Source organism: Mastomys coucha, unplaced genomic scaffold (assembly GCF_008632895.1).
Source record: "Mastomys coucha isolate ucsf_1 unplaced genomic scaffold, UCSF_Mcou_1 pScaffold18, whole genome shotgun sequence".
Taxonomy (NCBI): domain Eukaryota; kingdom Metazoa; phylum Chordata; class Mammalia; order Rodentia; family Muridae; genus Mastomys; species Mastomys coucha.
The window spans coordinates 112,733,115-112,750,314 of record NW_022196900.1 but is presented as its reverse complement, the minus strand read 5'-3'; the positions used below and the strand labels follow the sequence as shown (position 1 = coordinate 112,750,314).

The 17,200-nt window shown below is 54.0% G+C and overlaps 1 protein-coding gene across 3 annotated transcripts in view; it reads left to right on the top strand.

Moving 5' to 3' along the window:
• Ajap1 (adherens junctions associated protein 1) overlaps window positions 1-17,200 on the top strand; it is a 113,582-nt gene that overhangs the window by 44,592 nt on the left and 51,790 nt on the right. For all 3 annotated transcript variants that reach the window (XM_031379650.1, XM_031379648.1, XM_031379649.1), the window contains exon 2: window positions 8,248-9,047. In XM_031379650.1, the coding sequence (XP_031235510.1) occupies window positions 8,248-9,047 (800 nt within the window). The remainder of the gene's footprint in view (window positions 1-8,247; window positions 9,048-17,200) is intronic.

Genomic DNA, 17,200 nt, shown 5'->3' with positions numbered 1-17,200 from the left:
CCTCCCCTGCCTCTGCTGCACTGCCTCCCCTGCCTCTGCACTGCCTCCCCTGCCTCTGCTGCACTGCCTCCACTGCCTCTGCTGTACTGCCTCCCCTGCCTCTACAATGTCTTCCCTGCCTCTCCTGACTCTGCAGTGTATCCCCTGACTCTGCACTGCCTCATTTGCCTCTGCCCTTCATCCCCTGACTCTGCACTGCCTTTTCTGCCTCTGCCCTTCCTCCTCTGACTCTGCATTGCTCCCTCTGCCCTTCCTTTCCTGCCTCTGCACTGCCTCCCCCGATCCTGCCTTCCCTCCCCTGCCTCTGCATCGCCTCCTCTGACTCTGCCATTCCTCCCCTGACTCTGCACTGCATCTGACATGCACTGCACCATGTTACTACATAAAACTTTTTATTCAATGACCTCAGAAGTGAGGCTTTTGCTTAGCTTTTTGTAAGCCTTAGAATCCAAGGATGGCAGAGAGGGCTGTGTTGGACGTCAGAGCAGCAGTGTGGGTAGATGTAGCCTAGAAACCAGAAGAGCACTTCAGGTGTCTGGCTGTTCTGACCATCCACTGGTTCATCCCTTCCTAGCACTTCCTTGACTATGTTTCTTTCCGTGCTAGATGCAGCTGCTCTGGAGATCATGGCCTGCTGTGGCCAGATTCCAGGACCTCCTTCCCACGTCCAGCCAGTGTACCTAGGCTCTTCACAGGAACGCTGCCATCACTGCCTCATGCCCAAGTGCTGAGAGAGGCCCATGGTCTCAGCCTGGCCTTCTGACTTGAGGACTCCTAGTGGCATCCCTGGCAGCACATAGCTATGTAACTTCTATGCCACCACAAGCCTTTGTTCTTGGGTCAGCCCCACTCTGTTCACAGGTGCATTTCTTCCTGTCTCTGCTGTTCTGGGAGTTTATGGGTTGAGGCCAATTAACCTGCACTCCCCGCTTGTTTCTTTGCCTGTTTTAACAAGTCCCTGCCTGTGTTGGTGGACTTTGCAAATAACAATATAGCAGTTGCAAGAATCAAATCCTAAAACTCTTGAAATGGCGTGGGGAGGCCAATGGTGCTTCAGAAGCTGACAATTAGTTAATAATGAGCTGCCAAGCCCTTCCCAGGAGCAGTAGCTTCAGGCATGGACAGCAAACTTGGAGAAATTTGCAGGTTCCAGCGCAACAGGGACCAAGGATCTCCAATAGCCCAAGTCTCTCCCAGTACAGACCGCCTCCCAGCCTCCCAGGAGAGACAGACTACCTTCCAGGACAGACCACAGACCACTTCTCTGTGCACCACTGTCCTAAGATAACATCCCTGTAGAGAGGACTAGCTGTCATTTTTGCTGATTCTTTCCCTTTCAAGATGAGAGTAACAGCACTTCATTTTCTCTGGTATAACCAAACGAGGTGAGAGAGTCGCCAAGCCTGGCGCCTGCCATGTTGCTATTGCTCAGACTCTGTACCAGCTATTTTAGGATCCCGCCGTCTTTTCTCTCTACGCACAGCCCTCTGCTGTTTGGCTTGCCTTGGTTACATACACATGGAGCTGTGGTTCTCATGCTTTGCATGATGGCCTAGAACCTTCTCTAAGTATCTTCCCAGCCAGAAGGCTGTCTGCTGTGCTCAGAACTGGTCTGTGATCTGCCCATGCTTGTCTGGGAATCTACCTCCTCAGCAGGCTCTGCTGCTCTCTGCCAATGTTATCCTTCCCCTAGCTGTATCTTTGAGAATAGATTTAAACTGAGGTCCTTGGTTGAGCACGGAAGCTTCCTGACTCACCAATTCCATGAAGAGGGTGTTTTAGGGCTGGAAATTTCCCCCTGGTTAACATGCAGAAAGGTCTTTGGCCCCTGGCCCTATGAGATTAGTGAAGATATGATTGCTGGACTGAGACCTGACCCAATGTTTCTGTTCCCGGCTCTGTCCAGTCTGTCCCATATCTACAGGGGGATGGAGAGGGCATGGGGCTTAACCCTGGGGGTAAGTCAGCTCATTCTGGGAGACCTGACTAGGACCTTTGTCCCTATATGAAGAGGACGGCTCAAGGCTTGTAGTAAGGTAGCTGGCTGGTAGATGAGCAGCCTACTACAGAGAGAGAGTGCAGCTGTGACGAGATGTGGTGACAGCAACTGAAAATAGGGGCCTATCGGAGCTACAGGCACTTCAGAGAACAGCGGTCCCTGTGTTCCTCTGCAGGATTTCTGCCAGGGGTGGACCCTTTGCCGGGTCACAGCAGCCAGGGATCAGCCATAGGCACAGGAGACTCCCCACTGCTGGGACCGAGAACATTACCACCCACTGCCCTGCCCACCCACAGCCTGTCACTTCACTCCTCCAGAATGCTTTCGGGCACGTTGCCCAGGCAACCAGAACGCCAGCGTGTTGCCACCCTTCAGTCTCCTTCAAGCACCTGTGAAGGCTGTGCAGCTACATCTCCCTGGCCCCAGAGTCATTGTTTGCTCCCAGGAGGCAGCAGGGGCCTGGGCTTGGTTGGTTTCAAGAAGACAAGCAGTCAGAGAGCCCCAGAGCATCTACAAAAGAGCTTAGCCAGCAGCACTCACCGTGATGTTCCCAGGGTACCTTGCAAAGAGCTTCCTGAGTTTACCCTGCCTCGTAGGTAGGGAAACTGAGGCACAAAACAATTATGTAAATTGCCCATCCTCCTGCCGTGCCAAAGCATAGACCATCTTCCGAGGCTGCCTTCGCTCTGCCAGGATGTCCTAAAGAGAGCAGCGTTTCACTTCAGTGGTCCCCCTTTACAAACACAACCTCAGTGGCCCCAAACTATCAGAGCCCAACTATCCTGGCCGTCTGTACAACCCCACTGCGCCCATAGATCAAGCGCATCAAAACCCAGAAAAACTGATACAGTTGAAAGTAGCCTTAGGAAGTCAGAGGCTGCACACAAGGTTAGGTTACATAGATCCTAAACCCAAACGAGCAGATTGGAATGCAGTATGGGGCAGCAGCTGTGGGGTTGTGATGAGGGGGAGCCTGTGGTGAGCGGTGAGCTGTGTCACACCAGGGGAAACTGGGGGGAGAGTCCCTGGAACAAGTTGTTCTCTTGCAACTTCTGTGGAAAACTGGAAGTATTCTGAGGTGAGCAGGGTTCTTAGCAAGTTCACAGAGGTGGAGAGCAGCCAGGAAGTGTCTGGGTATGGAGTCCTGGTTCAGCTGCCCCACCCCAGGTGAGCGAGCCCCAGGCGAGTCCCAGGTGAAGGGATGTCCTGATTAAGCATGAGAGAGGTGGGTTTACACACAGTGGGCCAGACAACACGTCTTCCAGCACTTGTCTCTGTAACTGCCTTTCTCCCTGAGCTTGTTCCCAGCCTGTCTAGGCGCTACTGATCATGGAAGGTTGGATCTTGGTCGAAGGGAGGGAGATCTTAGATTCCACACTCCTTAGCTATCTTGTGTTGGTGGTGGGAAAATGGAGCCTCCAAGGGAAGACTCAGCCAGCCTGGACTCTGGCTAACATCTGGCTAAACAGGAACTCAGCAGGGTGAAGGGCCTGGACTAACACAGCAGGCGCAGCTCCTGAAGTGGGTGCTGATGCAGCAGAATAGACCAGGGCCACCTCTGGGCAAGTCTGACACCTTATACCTCCTGAAGTCTCTGTGGAAACCCTGGCCACACAATATCAGGGCTTCAACCCTTCCAACTCCCCTGACTATGTGCCCCACCAAGAGGGGAACCTGCTATTTCCTGTTTCCGGGGGAGCACATGCTGCCACATCTGGGCCCCCAGGAGGGTGTGTCTGTGGGTGAGGAGATGTCTTTGTCTCCCTTAATTGACAGCAATTTTCTTTCGTGGAGAAACTATATGGAAGGGAGTGAATTGAACCTCAATCCACTGAATCTTATTAAGCCAGTCTTGGGGAAAAGTGATTTCAATAAAAACTTAAAAGGAAGAGAAGCAAGGAGCGACAAAGAAGCAAATAGAGGCAGACAGGAGCAAACGGCACACCCAGCTTGCAGGTTCTGCGTTTCTTCAGCACGGTGTCCTTGGAGATGAACAAGAGGTGAGACTGTCATGAGCCTCATCCTCAGAGGCATGGGTGTAGGTCTTTGCATTCAAGGAAGGAAGGACCTTAACTCCTTGGGATTCCTACCGAGCCCACTCCAGTCAGACTGAGCCTACACAGCACTCATGCACCTTGCTTGTAGCTCAGAAAGCTGGAGAAGGCTTTCAGATTGGCAGCCAGAGTCCAGGATTAGAAGATCACAGAGAATCCCCACATTGGTTCCTATTGCACACACACACACACACACACACACACACACACACTCTTTCTCTCTCTCTCTCTCTCTCTCTCTCTCTCTCTCTCTCTCTCTCTCTCTCTCTCTCTCTCTCTCTCTCTCTCTCTCTCTTCTGGGTCCAGTTCCTCTTTGTTGTTATTGAGATGTAATCTACATGCTATTAAATTCACTGCTTTTTGAGGGCATGGTCCGGTGGTTATTGTATATTAGTAGGGTATGCAGCCACCACTGCAGTGAACTCCGGAACATTCTATTACCCCCAAAAGAACCACTCCAGGAGGCAGTCACTCTCAAACAGTCCCTGTCCTGTGCTCCCCAGTAGCCACCAATCTCCCTGCAGTCTCTGGGGGGTCCTTCATCTCTGTGTACCCCTACTTCTGGCTCCCTTGCCTTGCTTGGCATGGGTTTCTAAGGCCCCTGATGTGGTAGCACCATGCTACTCTGGGTGGATGCGTCCCGTGTGCCTGTCTGTTGGGGGATGCTTGTGGTGTTTGTGTTCTTGGCTACTGAAGACAAGAGCAAACAGCTATGCACTTTAAGATGGTGATGGCGGCACCAGAGGTAGCTCTGATTTTCTCAGGGATCAACTTTGACTTTAGTCCCAAGCCAGCTCAGTCTCACCATGCACACAGAGATTCTAATGCCCTAGCGCCATCTTCATACTTGGTGTGACCTGTCTTGACCTCAAAGATTGAAATGGGTGACATGTTCTGCAGGGCCAGTCCTGGAGTTTCTACCTGGCCTCCTGGGTGAACATGTGGCCCATTGGCACTGATGAGTTAATAGTTGCAAGGCCTCATTTGTCATCTGGGTGGACGGTGGGCCACTTAGAGTGCCTTGGTGCCTTCCTGAAGTGGGGTCCTTCAGAAACAGCTTCATGTTGTAGCTGAGCACACCTGAGGGCCTCTCCCTCTGTACTGAACCCCCCGGGGTTCTGCAGGAGGCATGAGAAGAGGGGGTGCTGGTAGGTTGGTAGGTTTACAGGGATCCTAAATCAATCAGGTATGGCCCCCCAACCCCCGCAGACCAGAGTTGTCCCTGACGTCACTGCCACGAGGTCAGGCCTCATGCAGGGCTTGGCATCTCCTCTACTGTCCCTTGGGGCAAGTCCTGGTCTTAGCTCACAGTCACCTCCCCTGGGCTACCCTCTATTTCCCCTCAGAGCAAATGCATCCCTTTACAAGGGAGCCCCTGGACCGAGGGGGGAACAGGGTACCTGCCTCCCCAGCCTCACTGCCATAGTTGGGTTTTCTGCATAACAGCTGGGTGTCTTGGAAATGAGAAGGTTTCTATGGTAACCAATTACAGCCCATGATTGGTGAAAAATCACAGAAATATCCTGCGTGTGAAGTTCTGCCGGGGAGGCAGGCCCAGGCTTAGGTACTGAGGTTTTAATTTCCTGGGGTGATGTTTCTCTGAGTGCTGATGGCAGCCTTTCAATACTTCCAGCCAGCCTGCCTAGTGGGGCTAGGAGACGCCTCGAGGGGCCCAGTGGGGGAGATCTGGTGGGGGCTTGCTGGCATCTGGCAGAGTTTGGACCTACTGAGCTCTAGTGAGATGTGATGGAGCCTGGTGAGGCCAGGATGGGTGTAGGGGAGCGGGAAGGACCTCATAAGAGGTCAGAGTGGAAGGAACTACTGGGGTCAGGATGGGTCTCAAAGGGCAGCTGGGATCAGGGTACAGGAGATGATGGGACCTGGAGAGGCTTGGGAAGGCCTAGCGGGCCTTCTTGGATCCAGTGTGGCTAGGTGGGTTCTGGTGGAGTCTGGTAAAGCCAAGTGGAGCCCAGAGGGATATGGTAAGACTTGGTGGGATCTGGTGGGACCTGAAGGACAACCTAGTGTTCCAGTGGAATCTTGTAGGATCTAGTGAGTCCTGAGGGGCCCAGGAGCCCTAGTGTACCCTGGAGGAGACCAATGGGGTCTGGTGGAGTCTAGTGCAGCCCTGAGGGTCCTGGTAAGGTTTAGCAGTGACTAGTGGAGACTGGTTGGGTTGGTTGGTGGTGCCTAGAATGCTGGCAAGGCTTGGTGAAGCCTACAGGACCTGACAGGGCCCAGTGAGGCCCCACACCTACTCAGAGCATCTCATTATGGAGAGGCAGACACCTATCTTGATACGCAGACGTGGAGAGGACCCTGGGTCCTCCCCAGACCATCTCCACAGGGTCGCCCGAGGCTCTGAGGAGATTTCAGGGGAATCCCACACCGGCCTAGATCTCACCTCACAGTGATGATAACCCTGTCACTTCTGGAGCTGGGCTTCTCCTGCAGAGAAAGGATACAAAGGTAGAGGTGGCGCAGAGACATCCGCCTAATGAGCGAGCGTGTCCTCCGTCCTCCGGCAAAGCTCTTTCACGCTGATTAAAAAGCCAGGCCGTATTATTTGGGGACCAGTCCTTTTTGCTAATTAGTCCCAGTAAACTGAAGCTCCTTTCTCAGGGGCTACCCTCCTTCCCAAGCACTGGTGCGTGTCAGCCTCAGGCGCATGGAGTTCAGCACCAGAACAGGCTAAGAAGGAACACGAGCACGCTTGAGTAGTTACATACACTGAAGGGCAAACAAGGGCATGCTTGCACGCTCGCACTGACATAGATCTGTGCTTGTGTGTGGTGACCCGGAGAGATGTACAGATAGTTACACTCAGCAAGGTACATGGATACATACACAGATACATACATGGATGGATATAGTGACACCTTCTTGCATGCGGCTCTCACACCCCTGAGGAGCACTCACACCCCAAGGAGCACTCACACCCCGGGGGGAGCATTGACACCCTGTGGAGCACTCACACCCTTGGGAGCACTCAGAGACACACCATGCCCACACACGCTCAGTGTCGCACTGGCACGTACACCCACAAGCTCCCTCCGTCCGGCTCTCATGCATAAGCAATCACACCCGGCCCTCCCGCACACCCACCTGGGTGTGCTCCACCCCCTGCCAGCACACACATCCACGTGGACCTTACATACATGTACAATGGCACACCCTGACTCATGTAGTCACTCTTCAAACACACACACACACACATATGCGCGTGCACACTCATGACACCTTATGGAGGAACACAGCTCCTGGAGTGTTTCTGGGCCTGTGGAGCACAGCTGTAGAGTCTGTGGTACAGTGCTCCCGACACCCTGCACCCCTCCTCCTCAGCAGCCTCTGGGGAAGTTTAAGTTTGCTTCTAACTTTCTGATGTGAGGTTGATGCTGAGAGCCGACTTTGAGTGGCGTCTATAATCAGTCTTCAATTACCTTTGTGGGGGGAAGAGGGAGCGTGGGCTGCGTCTTCCACGCCTGGCTGCGTGGGTCTGCATGCTGTTTTGGATTTTCATGTGGCGTTTTAGCATCCGTGGGTCTAGAGGGGACTTGTGCCCGGCTAGCAGAGCTGCCATGGACTCTGGGTAGGGGGACTGTCCCAGCAGGCCCCCGATGAGCTCTTACCACTCTTCCCTCCCTGCCCCCAGCAGGCTGAGCATGAGTTTCACCTCCTACCTCGCTGTGCTGCATCTGGCCTTTCTGTATCTAGCCCCAGCTGGCCTTGAGAGGTTTCCATAGGGCATCTACATTGGAGATAAACTGGAGAGGAGGTGGGTGGGTGGGGGCGGAAATGTCAGCTTCCAGCTTCCCCTGAGTGGCAATCAGTTCCCACAGCGACACCCAGGGTAGGGCAGACATAGCAACTTTGCATGGCTGTGTCCAGGTGGGGTGCAAACAGGCGTGTGCTCGGCTAAGATGACTAGAAGCTCATGGTGTTTGAGCAGAGCGGAGCGGACCGAGGGTTCTAGGGTAAAACCTTCTCTCTGCCTCATGTGGCTTTCCATGGCCCAAGACCTCTTCCCTCTTCCTGAGGCCAGAGGAGTCAAGCCGGTCACTTATGAGATGGGGACAGCTCTTTTTACAGCCGAAGGTTGTCCCTGTCCAGTGGGGGATGGGGAATAAATGTGGCCCTAGTCAGAGCTCTTTTGATGCCCCACTGTGTGCTCACTGCTGTGCTGTCTCTCCTCAGCTCCATGTCCATCCGCTGGCCCGGCCGCTCTCTCGGAAGCCATGCCTGGATACTGATAGCCATGCTGCAGCTTGCGGTCGACTTCCCATCCTGCGACTCACTAGGCCCCGGGCCTGAGTTCCGGCTCCTGTCCCGCCCACAGAGGCCCCAGCGGCTGTGGAGTCTGCGAAGTGGACCCCCAACAAGGCTACCAACACCGGCCTGGAGTCCCCGTGCTGCCCGGGCCGAACGTGCCCACGGGCCCATACAGATGCAGACTCCCCGTGCTCGGAGGGCCCACAGGCCCAGGGACCAGGTAGCCACCCTCGGACCCAGAGGGGGACTCACCAAGCCCCCAGCTGCCACCAGATCGAGCCCTTCCCTCACCTCTGCGACAGCCTCGTCCTCCATGGTGACTGCTGGGGCTGCAGAGAACCAGAGCCTCCTCAGACGGGGTAGGAGGCACACACACGATGCAGAGTTCAACGATTTCGACTTCCGTGGTGGCAGGCCCACGACAGAGACAGAATTCATAGCCTGGGGGCCTACAGGGGATGAGGACACCCTGGAGTCCAACACCTTCCCTGGTGGTTTTGGCCCCACCACGGTCTCCATCTTGCAGACACGGAAGACAACTGTGGCCACCACCACCACCACAGCCAGCACGGCCACCGCCATGACACTGCAGACTAAGGGGGTCACCGAGTCCCTGGATCCCTGGAAAAGGACCCCTGCTGGGGTTAGCACAACGGAGCCTTCCACTAGTCCCAACAACAATGGGAAAGACATCCAGCCCCCCAGGATCTTGGGGGAGACCTCAGGTAGGAGACCTCTTTGTGTTTCTGATCTGGCTTGAGGAGAGGCGGGATGCAGGGTGCTTTGGAGCAGGGGGACACTGAGATGTGACTAGGAGAGAAGTTTAAACAGATGCAGAGAGAATGGATGAGTATGGACCGCAAGCACAGGTTGGGTGCGAGCAGGACAGGAGCGTCAGTCCTTGCCTCCATGCTCGCACCCAGGCTTCAGTCTCCTGCGCATGTCACGTCCGATGTTAAAGGACTATTCGGTCTTCAGAACTTCAAGAGTGTTAGCCCTTCAGGGCTGGTTAACTGTTAGATGAAACTGTCCTGTGCTTAGGAATGACCTTGGACAGCCAGAAAGACTAAGGCCAGATAAGGGGAAGAACTCCCAGCGCTGCTGTCTGAAGCTCCGGGGACACGGTTCAGCTCTGCCTCAGGGATGAGTGGAGGGGGGGCAGAGACAAGATGCAGGGCTTTGGCTTGGGGCCCCCCCAGAAGTCCTCTTCTTTGGCTATGTGGACAGTCGCAGCTACTTGGATGGAGACGTCTCCTGTGCTGCTCAGTACTCCTTCTTTCATGCCTTATTCTCTAATGGCTGCAACAAGCATAGTCCTGGCCATGTCCCAGGCCAGAGTTTGTCCCTGTGCCAGCAGTTATAGGGGGGAGAGAGCTGTCAGCTAGAGCCCCTCCCACAAGCCCCAGCGTCTGCCTCTGCTGATAAGCATGCCCGTGGTGACATGGAAGTTCAGAAAGGCATGTTGTGGGCAACACCTCCCACCAGCAGCAGCGTTTGCTGACACTCCAGAGTGGGGAGAAGATCCCAGGGCATCAGAACAAACGAATGGCAGGTGGTGAGGAGTGGCCTCCTTAAGACTTGAATCTAAGAGTGATGGGACAGTGGGAGGGAGGAGGGATAGACATCTCCTGAGGTCCACACTGGGCAGTTGGCACCGCGTCTCTACTTCTGGTTATGTCCTGCCTGTGCTTCTCCTGACCTTGGGCGGGCAGACATGGGCTCCCACGTGACAGGTTTTCACAGGGTAAGCAGCCTTTGTCCTTGAGGCACCAACACCTTTCCTCCCTTCAGCAAGTGGTAGGCCTACTGCTTTTACCCTTCAGCACCTTGGTCCTCACGGGGAGCTCGCCTGTAAAAGCAGGCATCTCCTCCCATGCCAAGGCCAAGGGCAGGGCTAAGCTTGACAGCTCCTGGGAAGCTGCTAAAGGGCCGTGTAGGCATCTTGCAGCCTCCCTGGAGAGCCTATGGGGTAGCCTCTGGGACACACAGTGTAGATGGGGGGCGGGAAGGGGAGGGAACCTCGAATGGTTGTCCCCCAGACACTTGCAAGCAATTCCCATAGAGCCTGTTTTAACCTCTACAGACTCACCAGTCATAATCGTGATAGTATTTGGCGCTCCTCTCGCAGACCGTCGCCTCCCCGGAATACGTCACTTACCATATAGACACGGATGAGGAAACAAGTCCCCATTTGTCCCAAATCACATCTGCTATTACAAATGCTAAACACCCGGGACAGCACCGTGAGGCTTAGCAAATTAACTCACGGTACATCGGCTGTCGCTAATCCAACCCGATAGATGCTTATCTCCAGGAAGATTTATGATTCCCCATAATATAATCTGCCACTAGATTAATCTGTTTAGCAAAACAGATTCAGAAGAGGGGAAAATATGTGTGTTTGCCTCAAATGCAGAGAAACATAAGGCCTCGAAGCAGGGAAGGGAGACTTCTGAGCTGGCCCTGTTGGGGACTGGACCACAGAGGCTCAGCGGAGGAGAGGGAGGGAGCTGGGGAGCTGGCCGTGGTGCTGAAGATGGGACGTGTTCTTGGATGACTGAGGGAAGGCCCTGTAGCCTCTTATCCTTGTAAGATTCCTGGGTGGAGGAATGCCTGGAGGGAGGTTTGACTCTGCTCCCTCGGCCTCCAGAAGGCAGACTTGGGTGTCTCACACACTTTGAAGAGCGATCCTTGTTCACATACATTGTGTGGAATCTGAGGCAGAGGGATACTGTGGAGGATCTCTTAGCTGTGACCTGTGGCACCCTGTATGGCTGCAGAGAGAAGCCTTGGGGAGGGCTGCTGATCTGCCCGTGGTCTGCCCTCTGGCTTCACCCTGCAGGCTCTGGGATCAGTACAGAGAACAGAGGCTAGCTCCTGCAGAGAGTTCTGCACACCTACGTGCAGTTTTATACCCAGCTAGAGTAACTACAGGAAGTGCTCGGTCATCTCAGAGGCAGGGACTGCCTCTCCAGTCAGCAGAAACTGGAGGGTCATGCCATCGTCCCCCAGAGTTGCCCAGTTCCTGCTGATGGCACCCTAGAACTTGGACCCGGGCTTCAGTGCAGTCAGTTCTGCTCTCTACAGAGGAATCTTTGGAGTCTGGCTTGGGAATTGAGTAGTTGAGATTCTCTGCTTCTGTGCAAAACAATCTGTGAAGGGTTGGGATACATGTTCCAGTGCTGCTCCCATGCCTCTCCCGTGTCTCTCTGAGACTGATGAGTGGGGCTACAGTCTCCTGTATGTCTGTCTGAGCACAAAGGATTGAGCTACCCCTGAGAGCCTGGCTGAGGCCCAGGCATTCCTGTGGGTAATGTGGGATTACCATGTTAGGAGCTCTGGAATTACTCAGGGCCTCAGGTTAAAAGAGGAGCTGCTGGAGTTTCTAGAAAGCTCCTGTCTTTCCAGAGCAGATGACAGGTCAGACAGAGGGGGACTGTCCCTGGGTTTTAGAGTCACGAGCTTGGGTAACACATTCACCCTTCTGCACAGAAACAAGAGAAAACTGAGTCATGACAACCTGTGAGATCAAAGTGTACAATTCCTTCCAGGAGCTTAGGGTCTGGCATGTGGTAGCTGTGTTTGGTGCCGTTAAAGTAAGTATGAGGATGATGGTAGTGATGCTGATGATGGAGATGCCAATGATAGTGTTGGTGATGGTGATGATGGTGGTGATAATGGTGGTGCTGGTGATGCTGGTGATGGCTGTGGCGATGACGACAGGATGGGAACATAAATGTAGATGACAGCAGTAACTCCATTTCATATCCTTGTGCTGATTGGCTACTACAAGCTTTGAGGAATCTTTTCATGAAGTCCCAAGGCCTTGTCTCTGACCTCTATGCTCCCCGAAGAGATGTGGCTTCTCTAGTTTGGTATGGTTTGGAATGCATAATCACCCTGTACACGGGCACAGAGGTGAGGAGCAGAAGCAGAGGGCCAGCCAGGTCAGCAGTTAGCCTGGGACTGAGAAGGAGTGCTCCCTGTAGGGTGGCGCTGTCCATTGCTCACAGCCCTCTTAGCACTCATGTTCACACCAGAAACTAGAGTCTCCCAGGAGAAGCAGGAAGTCCTTGCATGAGTTTTTGTCTTAAGCTCACAAAGGAGTTCATGGGAGCTAAAGCCAATGAGTGTGGCTAATGAATGCACCCTCTCCGGGTATGTCTGGAGGTGGGTGCGGACTGAGGTCAGCATGCCTGGATCTGTCATAGCCTGTTCCCGTAATTCCCAGAGCACTCCAAGGAGTGAGACATTTTTCCCAGCTTGGAAAACCGGGTCTCTCCGCTTGTGAATCCCTCAGGTGGGCAGCCAGCCTAGAAGATCAGGATCTCTCTCCTCCCATCCACCCCATCTTGTGGTTGCAGGCTTAGATGCCTCTTGAGTCCCGCACCTTGTATCCATTCATGTCTCCAAGGGTGATTTCCAGGTTGCTTTGGGCATCTTACTGCTGGGCTTTGGTGGCTTTTAGGTGCATCTTTTGTAAGCACTGGAGGTCAGGGTTCGTTTTCTCAGTACCTCAGTGGCCAGCTGCCTTGAGCAAGGGGATGGCTGGTCCTGGAATCCCGCTGACAGAGAAACAGCCTCTGAACATTGGAGTCAGAGTGGAGGAAATGGGAAGCAGTTACCCATGAGGAGCCAGCTCCGTTGTTGAGAGGCACTGTGCCCATTTAAACAGCAAGCCCCTCTTAATTAAGTCATTGGGTGTTTGCTACCGGGAAAGTGGATTTGTCCTTAATTTAATGGTGTCTGAAGTAAATGGCTCATGAACTTCAAAAGTTTTTGAGTGGATTAATTGGGAGAAGCGCATCAAAGAACAAAAGCATTGTACAGAGCTTTGCAACATCCTAAGCCGCGGCCCCCAGAGTCTCTGCCTGGAATGTCTCAGTTGACAAGGCCTGGGACATGCAAAAGCTGAAGGGCTGGAGGATGCTGTACACGGATGTTTATGGTCACAAATGAGGCTGCAGGTTCCAGTCCCACAGAGTCTGCTTTTGCTGAGCAAAGCCCCGCTCACACGGAGGTGGGGGGAGACTCATTTCAGCTCTCCCCTCCTGGGGAGGGCTCGGTCTGCCTCTTTTCATTTCCCGTTTGTGTACTGTGGCCTTGGTTTATTGCACTCAGCGCATCTTCAGCTCCCTTTGTCCCCCAGAGGCTTGTTCTCCTTCTGAGAGCAGGAGTGGGAGACTCTCCTAGGCCGGCCCCGCCCACTGCCCATCCTGAGCACGGGCTGCCTGGGAGAGGTGGAAACAACCGACCCTGGCTGGGACTTGGAGCAGTCTGCCTGCAGAAGGGTGGACATACAGCAGTAGAGACCCACCGTGCTTCTGCCTAGAAAGCAGTTTCCTCTCTGAGGGTGGGGCTGCTGGGTAAGCAGGGTTGGGGAGTCTCTCACGAGTACACCCTGATGAATACATCTTACATTGCACATGTCACTAAATACTGCACTGGTAGCAACTCCTTGTAACATACGAATGGCTGAATGTATGGCTGTTATCTATGCCTGGGGACCCATCCTGAGCACTGAGCTTAGGAATCGGAGGGGGTGCCATTTTTAGCATCGTCATTTGCTGGGATAAGGAGGGCAGCTTTAGAATCTCTGACTTGATCTTTTCTGAACCAAACCAAGTCTCTGCTTAGTTGATATAAACGGCTGTAGTGTCTCTGGTGGGTGTGGGTGGGGAACAGGGCAGCCTAGCCTCTTGTGCTCTTTCCAAGGGACTTAAAGATTAGAAAGTGAGACAGGCCAGGACACACCCCTGCATTAGGACAGCAGAGTTATCACAAAGCCACAACTTCCTGAGTGACACTGGAGGTGCTGGGGCCAGAGGTGGGAGGGGCTGGGCAGGTTGTGGTACGGTGGCTCTGACTGATGCATGGAGTGGGCAGAGCCTCTATGGACCTGGAGTCCTGGGTGGAAAGTTGATTCTGAAGCCCACCACTGCGTCTCTGAGCTGACCCGCACCTTCCTCTCTCCAAAGCCCAGTCTGAATTCAGCTGTTGTGGCCGGCTGGATGGAGTGCCCAGCCATCGTGGAGAGAGATCTAGAGTTTTCATTTGGGGGTGACAAGTGGCTTTTCTCTGATGAATTCTGATCTGCCTTTGTCCTTGAGATGGAGGGTCCTGCGTCAAGGCTGTCAGATATCAAGTTTGAAAGGGCCTCCCTGATAGACAGATATGCCAGCAGAAATTTGTCACCCCCACCTTAGTGGCAGGTACGTTCCCAGTGACGGTCCCGGGCCTGTAGCCTGTCACAGCAGCCAGATTCTGAAGTGTCAGCCAGAACTGCAGCAGCTACACTCCTGAAAGATGTGCCAGATGGTCAGACACAGAGATGAGGCTGCACGTCTCTGCTCAGATGTGGATCAGTGAGCCCCAGAACCCAACACCTCACATTCTGTCTTAGGGGTGCACAGTCAGCAGGAAAGGAGGAAGGAAGGTTCCCTTCTAGAAGTTTCTTCCAGCCCTGAGAGGCAGTTCGTCATGGGGTAGAGAGCAGATGTCTACCCAGGCAGGTGCATGGGGGCCAGCTGAGGAGCCAAGACCTGTGCTGGTGGAGGAGAGCCTGCAGGCGAGGACTGAGCTGGGCCTCTGGCCATGGGTGGCCTCCCTGCATGTCCTTGACTGCACTGTGTGACCTCACTGGTCTTGTGGCTTTTTTGTTTGCACAACGGAAAAGTGACTTTCGTCTTCCAAGGTTGTTCTGAGACTGGGCTGAGTCTGTTGTGTGGACGTTAGCATTGTGGCCGGTGTCCAGTGGCCATGCGTGTAGGATGCATCCACAACCACCTCCCTGGGCTGTCTCGGGACGGATGTCTCTGTGTGGAGCCTCAAAGTGCAAGTGGCTTCTGCCTCCTTCAGTACTCTCCACAAAGCCGACATTATGGATGGTTGTCTGTCTCAGTCTGTTCTGTCCCTCTGTCTTCTGTGGTGGTCCTCCAGACCCCAAAACCCCTCACCATGGGGCGACAGGCCCACCATTTCCCAGTGCTTTATGAGAGCAGCAGTGGGGGTAGGAAATGTTCCTGTCCTTCATATTGAAAGTCAGTCATGTGATGAACAGAGAGCTGTCCTCTATGTGTGAGCACCATGATCCAGTCCTACAGTGAGGCCCTTTGTCTAAATCAGATCACACCGGAGGTTCTAGGAGTTAACTCAGAGACAGATCAGGCCTCTGGATCTGGCCTCTGTGTGTGTGTGTGTGTGTGTGTGTGTGAGTGAGAGAGAGAGAGAGAGAAAGAGAGAGAGAAAGAGAGAGAGAGAGAGAGAGAGAACGAGAACGAGAGCTGGAGCCGTCCTGACCCATGATCACAGCCTAGAGGTTTGGAGCAAATGTGTTCTCTTAAAGCCCTGGAGGCTGGAGGTCAGGCATTGCCTGGGGGAGGGGCATGCCGTACCTGGTGGCCCCACGGGAGCATCCTCTGTACCTGTGAGGTCCCAAGGCTCCAGGCCATTCTTGGGGTGTGGCTGTATGGCTCTGACCCCCACCTCCATCTTCTCAGGGTTATCATTCTTGTGTCTGTCTATCTGTCTGACTGTCTGTCTGTGTGTCTCATAAGGCCATCTGTCGTGGATTTGTGTCCACATTGCTTCTATGAGGCCCTTTGTCTGAATCAGATCACACCGGAGGTTCTAGGAGTTAACTCAGAGACAGATCAGAAGGGTCCTTCTCTGCTGAACTGTCCAGGTCCTGTGGTTTTGGAGTGTCAGGGCCCACATCCTGCTCCAAATCCATCTTTGCTGGAGAGGAAGGTGGGACCAAGTAGGGATTTCCTGGGCTCCCCCCAGAGAGCACTGGGGTGAGATTAAGTGTTCTCGTGGGAGATATGGCCCGAGAAGGCAGGGCCTAGAGAAGGTGAGGCCTGAAGAAGATGAGACCTGGAGGAGGCTGGGTGTGCCCTGGCACCTGTGCAAAGGAGGCCAAGCTTAGTGCACAGGAAGTCTCTGCATCCCATGGGCCTCGCCCACATGAACCGTCCTCTGCCCACGCACGGATTCGTCTCCTGGCACCTGAATTGTGGTCACAGCAGAGGCTAGTGATGCAGAGCTCCTGACCCCATATCTTCCCACCGAAAGCAGCAGGCACGAGAACCATCTCCAACTCTGCTTCTGTCATTCCGGTGGGAGGAGAGGCACGTGGGAGGGAGAAGGATGCCTCAGAGATGTTGCTGTCTGAGCTAGCCATGTGGATGGACCTGAGAGCAGCAGAGGAGGCGGCAGCGATATAGAGGGTCCACAAAGAGAAGAGCAGGGCAGGCCAAGGGAGAATGACCCAGGGGCAGATGAGGCACGCCAGGCATGGGAAGCTGGGAGTGGGCAGGATGGGGACCTCAAAGGTGCTCAGCCGCTACTGTGAGAACATAGGAATACAGAGTAAGATGGGGTTGGTCTACAAGATGGCTCAGTGGGTAGAACACTATGACACAAACATGAGGATCCCGGTTCAAATCCCCATGGCTCACGTTAAACTGGTTGCATCACGCATGTCTGTGATATCACCATCCTACAGCAGGATGGGAGGCAGAAACAGGTGATTTCCCAGTGTCTCCTAGACCAGCCCTGGCGTATGGAGCACCCAGCAAGCGACCCTGTCTCAAACAGGATGGAAGGACCCACACGTATGATTGTCCTCAGACTGCTGCACATGTGGTCACTTGTGCTCACACTCAAAAGCATGTACACTCAAGTCACACACACACCCATGCACGTAAAATAAGTATGGTGGGATCACAGGGTGACTGGCTGGCTGTGGCTCTGGGGAACTACCCCCCACCCCGCTGTTCTATGGACAGTTGCAGAAGGAAAATGGAGCAGTGACTGGAGCCAGAGCGGGGAGATGGCAAGAATCCAGGAAGCACTGGCAGCCATCTTGTAGAGAGGA